The sequence below is a fragment of the Phytophthora sojae genome, assembly GCF_000149755.1.
Source record: "Phytophthora sojae unplaced genomic scaffold PHYSOscaffold_29, whole genome shotgun sequence".
In the NCBI taxonomy this organism is placed as follows: Eukaryota; Oomycota; class Peronosporomycetes; order Peronosporales; family Peronosporaceae; genus Phytophthora; species Phytophthora sojae.
The window spans coordinates 1-8,962 of NW_009258143.1; the positions used below are offsets into that span (position 1 = coordinate 1).

Below are 8,962 nucleotides of genomic sequence, written 5' to 3' on the forward strand. Positions count from 1 at the left end.
TCTTGATGCTGCGTGGCAGCTTCTGCTGGGTGCGACTCCTGTTGTCGCTCCGCTACCGTGCTGACATGTTGCTCCATTTCCGGTCCATGTGTAGTCTTCTCAGCACTTCCTGGCTCAGCACTTCCTGGCTCACCTGAACCAGGTTGGGTGTCAGCCCCGGCGTCCACGTCCATCGGCACCGCCTTGGCTTCACTTCCCGCTTTTACTGCATCTTTCTTGCCATTAATCCCGTCCACAGGTCCGGCATTCGTATCCTCTCCCTTCTTCACATCACGACCTTCGGCATTATTGTCTCCTTCCTTCTTCACATCAAGACCTTCAGGTGGCACGCTCCGCGATGTTGAAGGCTTGGTTGTCCGCGCGTTAAGCACTCCATCATCGAGCGCTGCGCTGCCTCTTCGTGTACGTTGACTGCGTGACGTCGAGTTTGAGCGACTCGGTGTCGAGGTCGGTGGCTTTGCAGCGCCGCTCTTCTTGGTCTTGTCCTTCTGGTCCTTCTTGCGCTGCTTCTCTAGTTCCATATCGTTCATCATCTGCACCAGTTTCCGCTGCCGGTAGTAAATCGCCTTCTCCGGCTGCGCGCACGTCGGACAGTCACACTCCCAGAGATAGCCGCCGCTCTCACAGAAATCCACAAACGCAGCTCTGCACGACGCACACCGGAAGATGTTGCCACGACGCTCGGGTGCCTCAAGCTGCAGACGCTTCAGCTGGTCCAGAATCGACACCTTCGCATCCACGTACGGCTTGAACGCGTGCCAGAAGCACTTGACGTGGTACACCCGTCGACACGCGTGGCAGTGCATCAGCACGCACACATTCGCCGCCTTCCTGCAGAACTCGCAGTGACGGGCGTCGTCTCCTGCCTCCTCCTCCACGGACTGCTTGGCCTTGGTCTTTGTGGTTGCAGCCGCGTGCTTGTTCTTGTTCTTGCTCTTGTTCTTCAGCTTCAGCTCGGGACTGGGGGTCGTGAACGGCAGCGGCGGCAGGTCCGTGATGATCGGCGCAGCTTCGAACACGGGCGCTTGGCGTCGTTTCTTGCCCCGCTGCGGCTGCTGCTCAGCGCTGGCGAGCTCCAGCGTGTCTTGCGCCACTTTCTTGCTGCCCGCTGTCGTTGCCGCCACTCGAGGCCTCTTCGTGGGAGGTGTAGCCATCTCACCCGAACGCTTCTTGTCACTGTAGGCTTGGACTCCACCACCTCCTGCTCCTGCTCCATGGGTCGCACCTGGGCTGAAGCCAAGAGCATGCCCAGCGAACCTTCTTCCTCTTTACCTTGTCGAGCCATTCCGGCGTTCGCAGCAGCGGCTGCAGCTCTGGACGGCCTCCTTCTGCCTTCCTCGGCTGGAGGCTGCTCTTCCTTCATGATGGCTACATCGTCAGCATCATCAGGTAACATAGCTACATCTTGAGTCTTGGCTGCATGGTCCGCTGGGGCACGTTGTTGTGGGGGTTTGCTGGCTGCTGCATCGCTCGCGGCCTTGGCAAACACGACGCTCAATGGTGTTTCCTCGCCTTTGACCTGCTTCGCCATCTCGGCATTCGCCGCTGCAGCTGCAGCTCTCGGGCGGCTGGTGCGGCTACTGACACCGTCTGCGCTGCTCTTCATGGCTACACTCTTGGCGTCAAACGGGGTCTGCTGCTGCTGCGTCTCCTGCGTCTCTGAAGTCATCTCCGCGCTTGCAACTTGGTCGGCGCCTGCTCCGGTGTCTTACAAAGACGAAGAGATCGTCGGATCTACTCTCTGGGTGCGCAGGAGTCTCCGCCACAGAGGCGCTCGTGGTGGCCATGAGGTGTCGGGCCCACTTGCTGGAGTGTGGGAAGGAACGCCAGGTGATTGGCTTAAAACCCGGACCTTATGAAAATCATGGCATGATGGGAGGCAGGTCACTAGATGATGACGCACATGGCTACATGTTGACAGTGTAGCCATTTACAGAAGTACATGTATTATTAAGCTTATTATAGAAGTTGAGCAGGTTTGCGATGCACCTGAAAGCTCCGTCGACGCGTGAAGGCCGAGGAAAAGGCCGCGCGCGTGGCAGTCGCGGGCGAATCGCGAGTGTGAAGGTCGCTCCAAGAGCCAAGACGCCTATGACGAGCTCAGCAGCCACTGTTGCCCGCGTATCGGAGACCAACGAGTCGGTAGACGATCCCAATGAAGCCACTACAAGCTCCAGCTCTGCTGCTGGTCAGAGCCAGCTCCAACCCGGCAGACTGCGAGGCTTCAGTCGAGCCGCGCAGTCGATCAACTCCATGCGCAAGCTGCAGAAGTCCACGGAGAACGTGGCGGAGGCGGAGCAGCAGCAGCAGCCGACCGATTCGTGCTCGTCGGTCATGTCCAGCGTGGTGCGCAGGGTGAGTCGACACAACAACGCAGCCGACACGGGGCTTGGACACGCGTCGTCAAGCGCCACCGGAGCGGGAGCTGCCGCGTCCGACAAGCGCATCTCGCTGGCGCAGATGCTCAAGAGCCGGGAGATGAAGAACCTGATGCAGCAGGCGCTGGTCGCCAACAAGCAGTTCGGACGCGTAGCCACGATCCCCGAGGAGCAGTCGCGGGTCATAGCGCACTGGATCAAGCTGTTAACGTTAAAGGCGGGAAGTCGGACATTGTGAAGTACTGTATGGCACGATCACCGTTGCCCACTCTTCTCCTTTTCGTTTGGAATTGACGGGACACGTCGTGAAACCAACCACGTACTCGGCTGCGCTTGCGAGAAACCTCTTGCTGCACAATAGGTTGTTCGTCGCGTACCAGCAAGTGGATTTGATCGGTGGAGGGGTCGGGCATACCTTTCTGCACGTCTTGGCCTGGAGCTCGTGATCTTTGTGTGTCAGCTCTTTAACAAGAGCCGATATTTTTCCGTCTTCAGCTTCTTTATGGCTTCAGTGTCGGACTGAAGCCATGCGTCATTGTTCTTTGCCAGGAAAACTGCAAGCTGCGCGCAGGAACCTCGATGTCTTCAATTTTCGCATTGATCGCATTTTTTTTCAGGTGATTTATCGTCACATTCTTGTCGATGACGATAGAGAGCGTGCTGCCTTCCCCAATGATCGCGTTCCTCAACGCGACGGACTCTGAAATAATCGACATAGGGGCAGGAAGAACGCGCTATTGGCCTCAAACTTTCAATAAATCAACATCAACAGACTTATCATGGGTACCCTACCCTGTCAATCCGCAATTGATGAGACGGTTCACATGGCTAACTTTTGCGCTAGTCGCACAAACTTCAGTTTTATGTATCCATTATGTGGTCCCTATACAGGGATGAGCGCCTATAAGAGCGCGTCGTAAACACATAGTTTTACAAAGTTATAATATTAAACTCGAAAGTACAACATGTTGCACACATAAAGGCCTTTATGTTTGTATACCCGCCTAATATGATTTGAGACCCGCGCTCTTATAGACGCTCATCCCTGTACTCGATAAGATCCGAACTGGCCGCACATCCTGACACACTATGTGTGTATGTGCAGAATGAGCTTTGTTGTAGATCATTGGCGATACTAGAACCGCTTTGATCGGGAATTTTACTGGGCAAAGAGAACGATTGAAGCGGGCTGAACAATAGCACTAGAGGTAAGCATTTGCATTTTCTATAAGCTACAAACAGATCTCAACCAAGGTTCACATTTTTAGTTTTGTAAAGCATTGTCGGTTGATATCCTGCATCTACAGTTTTAGGGCAAATTTCCGGGCAGATGCTGCGGCTGCGAAGCAGGCGCAGGAGATGGCCGTAGCTAATAAGAAAAATAATTAATAAAATAAAAACTAGGGCTATGCATAGGCTGGGATAGCAATTTTACGGGGCAACCCGGATTTTTGACACAAAAAATAGTACTTCTGAACTTCAGAAGTACTATTTCAGAATCTGAAGTATGAAACACTGCAGTCGAAAATTGTTTTCGTCTGACAACTACCAGCTACATTGGAGTACGCATATAAAGACAATCGAAGAGAAATCCGGCTGCAACCTCGATCGCTAGAAGTTAAACTATCCACCGCCTCTTTTGCCTGGCAAGTGGTAAGATGCGCTATGAGTCCAGACGGCTTCTTGAGCGATACCTTTACGAAAATCCTGGTACATTATATTAGTTCTTAGTAAATGTTGCGATTTCGTATGTCTTGCCATTTAGGGGTTCTAAACTTATGGGGTCGCTGCGGCCCCATAAGTCTAGAACCCCTTGCGACCCGGTCGCAAGGTAGCGTGGCCACATCTTCTAGTCGATGAGCTATAGACACCACTCCCAACTTGAAAACTTGTCGTTCGTAGCGGTCGTACCTACCTATCCACCCGCATGCCCTGGCTGGGGGCGACAACAATTGCCGCAGTACCACCATCAAGGACCCCAAACTAACATGACTGTCCAGGTTGACTACGACGCTAAACTAGAGTAGCTTCAGCTGACGGGTGTTGTCTCTTAGTCGTCGTAGGCTGTGAGTGCGCGCTGGTCTCGCTGATGGGCATCACTTAGTGTTGTCGCTTCTTTTCGTCAGCTGTACGAAGGCAGCGGTTCGATATGCGAACTTTTTCAGGTGCGAAACTCATCTCTTGGGGGAGCGGAGTGTAGATCGCCACGACTTTGATCTGCGCCGAATTCGAAATGCTGAAGGTGCAACACGATTGATGTTTAGATCTACTAGACAGAAAGTGATATCGCCTCAGTTACCAGCTTCAGCTACCGGGTCACCAATAGAAAGACAGACAGCGACAAAGGACCACGGATACCGGCCTCAGTTACCGGCTTCAGTTACCGAGGCGCGAATAACCCGATTTAGCAGCATGACCTATGGGCCACTGCTATCCCAGTACGAGAGCTTTGAGTAGGCTGGGATAGCTAAGGAACGTTGGGTGAGGCAAACTCGGGGCTGCGGTACAGTGCATTTGTGTCTAATTCGGCGAGGCGGTGCATGTAAAAAATAAAGAAGTCAAGTAGTTGGCGTGTCCTCGACACTTGATTTTGAGTTACTACGTCCATAGGACCAGTTAAATGATCAAACATTTTGGCGTATAGCAGTCGAAAAAACGACACATTACGGAGTTTTGTTTGGAGACAATCCCTCGTACTCGTTGTATGGCTGCATCAGCTCCACACCATCGATCAACACTACAGACACGGTAAAAAGGTTGTACGTGCAAGTACGTTTTCTAATGGATAAACTTGGGCGCAAGGACTCGTATTCGGGTCTCCTTGTTATGTATCGCCAGTATCAGTTGAGAATTTACGCTCGAGCCATGATAGCGGTTTTGCAGCACAAATGTTGATCTAACACAGAATTCGAGTCAAGAAATACAGTTAGTTGATTCTAACTACGGGCATCTACTGCGGCTGCGAAGCTGGCGCAGCATCTGCCCGATAACGCGTCTATATGATACCCACCGGGGGCAGCCTAAACAGCATCACTAAAACTAGCAATCACATACGGAGCCAAAGCACCATGCCTGAGGGTACCTCAGTCTCTCGCGCTACACTCGCCAACTAACATTGCACATTTAAATAGGTACGACAACTCGATCGCGCGAAAGATATATCCGCGAGTGGACTTGCGCAAAATTACGTACATACTTGCGAGTGCTACTTAGCCGACACGCAGAAAACTCTGTCCAAGTGCTCACCATTTGCGGCCGTGTAGGCTGTCTCAGGCCTTACCCCCTCGTCCTCCAAAGCACCCACGGACCACGTCAAGAGAACCGCTGAAGCGCTGCAACATCGTTAGCTTGCACCCGCGGCCGTAGTGTCCAAAGCTGGAGCCGAGATTCGGGATTGATGGAGAACGCGTCATCCCATAGCATCAACGCAAATATTCAGTTTATTTCAGTTCGCCGGCTTCAGTTACCGGCTTCAGTTTACCGGAGCCAGTTACCGGGGTGACGCCGAATTAACCTGTGTTGGGCTGGCCACAGCACTCCCTCCGGGGTTACTGCTATCCCAGAATAAAGGGTTTATACCTTCGCGGAGCCCTAGTAAATTCTGGTCACTAAGCAGTGCTTTTAGTGACCAAAATTTTTAGCATCAATCAGTCGAAAAATTAATGCCAGCGGACTTTTATCAGATTTATTGTCAACTAGGGCTCCGCGAAGGCTGGGATAGGAGATTTTTTGTATAAATTCCTTCCCTTGTTTTTATTATAGTTTCTTATTAGCTACGGTCATCTCCTGCGCCTGCTTCGCAGCCGCAGCATCTGCCCGGAAATTTGCCAGTTAAAACTGTCTACCGGCAATGCTTTACAAAATTGAAAAGTGCAAACCTTGGCTGATATCTGTTTAGAGCTTGTAGCAATATTCAATTGCTTACCTTTAGTCTTTACTTCATTTCGTTCATGCGTACCCAGACATATACTGATTCATACCAGTGTTGTCGGTAGTGCACCGGTTCAATCTGCCCACGCATATAAACCGTTTGCTATGATGCCTTCATTTCGCGCTCGATCAGAAGTTTTTCTTACGCCTGCATTAAGACAACTACCACTACAGGACCGCATATTTTCGAGAGCTCATAACAAAACTAAACTACTACCCGTCTTAAGTGGTTGGCTATGACGCCGAATTGGAACAGTAGCTAGCTACGGCTGACCGACGGTGACGCTGCCCCGGTCTCTCTACGGTTTTTCAAGGCAGCAGATCTGCGCCAGCAACGCTGTGAGCTCGATGACCAAGATCTTGCAAGATGAAGGAACTGCCAGCACGGGCACCAGCCACAGACGCCAGGCGTTCCGTCCGCGCGTGGGACGCGATAGGAAAACCCCGATTGTGCAGATGTGCCAATTCGGGGACTGGTGGTCCGGGGGTTCGCAGTTCTCAGGGGTGAAAATATACCGATAGGAGATCCGATAGCACGGACACACCCGCCATGTCATTCTACACAAACAGCACTATGACTAAACGAAGGCTGAGATAGGAGGATTTTGGATTACGTGTACTTCGAAGAATTATTTTAGTGTTTTGAGTTAGGACGTACTTCTTTTACGATCTATCCGCATCTCCTGCGGCTGCTTCGTAGCCGCAGCATTTGCCCCGTGTGCACCTCAAAGCATATAGAACATTAAAAATGGAAATTACCCCAGACTCGTTGGCACGGCATTGAAATGGGTATGCTGCTCGAAAGTCGTGAGAATGTCGATGACACACGCGCCTGGCCTAACGACAGTTCGAATCTTTCGAGCTGCGAATACTAGCGCACCTATAACATCCTTGATCGGACTGGCAAATCACGAGCAAACAGGTAAGAACGTACGAGGCATATCGCTAATACATGGCGGAATAGAGAATTCCACGCATAGCTATTCTACAGTGGCTGCATTTACACCATGGGCGCATATTTCTTCATCTTGGATAAGGTCGCACAATTCTAGTAAACGCAATGAGACCGAGCATATAGAAAACCTCAAATTTCAGAGCTTCTTCGGGCCGCAGGCACGACTTTGTTCCATCCTGGGGGTTGGACCGGACTCAGCAAGACAACAATTAGCTCCTATTCGCTAAGCCCAAATGCTTTACCTACATGTACACTCCTCGCAATCGCTCACTATCGATATAATAGATACGAAGACCGAGTTTCACAGAGTGCATACAACATGTGCAGTAATTGGGGACCCGGGTGGTGAACGCGGGGGGGGGGGGGGGGGTTCGCAGTTCGGAGCTTCGCCAATACGAACTATCTTGTATTTAAAACGTTAAGATAGTTCGTATTCTAAAAAAACATTTATTCGGAAAACGCAGATAAAGATGCTTGACAATATCGTCGGATAGAAGTGTTTGGCTATTAGCCAAGTATTGCCGCTTGCAAATACTTTGCCCTCTAAAATAGACCACGCCTGTCTCTTAATATGAGTGGACACGAGATAGGCGAGGGCTGATTTAGCTTTATGCTTTGCTGGGGGCCGCTTTTAGGCCCAGAAACTCGGTTTGGCCCGTCTAGAATGGCATTTCTGCGTTTCCAAGTCGTAGAAAAGCGCCTTGGTCGAGAAAACAGAGCCCCAAGCTCGGATCTTAGACCGTACTGGCGAGATATATAAATCAGACCTAGGTCTTAATTAAGAGCTGGCTGGATTAAAATCGAGATTATTAACGAGATAATAAGCATGCGTTGGCCAAAATATCTGCAAACGGCAATACTTCTAGTACAATAAACAGCAGATGTGCCGCATTCCCGTTACTATTGTCACAATTGTACTATTCACAGGCATTTCCTCTGCCTGCCGGATGAGATGCCGTGTAAATACTAGATACTGGAAGACTACTTTAGTTTACCGTCTGCAATTAACCGGTATTGTAGATGAGGATGCATGTCGATCAGGCTACCTAGGTGTCATCGTGCCGAGCAGCCAAACGACAGATTTATAGCGCTACTTGCTGGATAGCGAATTTTACACTTTGAACGCCGCATCTGCATTCAAACTCGCGAGTCGAAGAATACATACTTGTCAGGTGCTTTGCGTTTGTATATGGCAAGCTCACGATTAGAATAAACAAAACCACTTCATTTGGTGGAGCGGCATGGACGGATAACCGCTGCAAAACCAAATCAAACCTCGAGACGCATTCAGCGTTTTTGAAATCGTATAGGTGCAGCTCCTGTCGAAACCGAGCCTTAGTGGCATCAAATAAAAATATGCGGTTCGAGATGACAACACCTTAATTAAAACACCCAAGCCCAGGGCTCGGTAAATTTCAATATCCGTAACAATAACTCGCAGTAACTTACGGGAATAACTTACTGATACCCCGTCACCAATTTCGTGCAATAAGAAATAGGAGAAATCTATACAATTTGTGCTTGGTATGATCACTTCCCCATGAATTCGACGGCAATTGGTGTGCAAGAGGAGGTTAAAAACACGAATAAGTATATAATAGTAAGAACCGTTGCTACTTACTTTTGCTGTGAAAATCTTACAGAAATCGAGCTCAATTGTAATAGAATGCTTATACTAAAAGCAAAATTTCGAACCTTG

At 50.3% G+C, this 8,962-nt stretch overlaps 2 protein-coding genes across 2 annotated transcripts; one reads left to right on the top strand and one right to left on the bottom strand.

Moving 5' to 3' along the window:
- Window positions 1-52: 52 nt before the first annotated feature.
- On the bottom strand, window positions 53-1,669 carry PHYSODRAFT_343155 (hypothetical protein; the record flags this gene model as incomplete). The annotated part of the gene is made up of 3 exons (XM_009541688.1): window positions 53-124; window positions 168-1,133; window positions 1,178-1,669. The coding sequence occupies 3 exons, from the start codon at window positions 1,667-1,669 to the stop codon at window positions 53-55; spliced, it is 1,530 nt and encodes a 509-aa protein (XP_009539983.1).
- A 398-nt stretch (window positions 1,670-2,067) lies between these two features.
- PHYSODRAFT_292786 (hypothetical protein) lies at window positions 2,068-2,651 on the top strand. The gene has a single exon (XM_009541689.1). It carries the CDS (start codon window positions 2,335-2,337, stop codon window positions 2,614-2,616), a length of 282 nt encoding a protein of 93 aa, XP_009539984.1. The 5' UTR covers window positions 2,068-2,334; the 3' UTR covers window positions 2,617-2,651.
- The last annotated feature ends 6,311 nt before the right edge of the window (window positions 2,652-8,962 follow it).

What these genes read in the sequence shown, in the direction of transcription:
- PHYSODRAFT_292786 (XM_009541689.1), top strand. Translation starts at nt 2,335, where the DNA reads ATGTCCAGCGTGGTGCGCAGGGTGAGTCGACACAACAACGCAGCCGAC.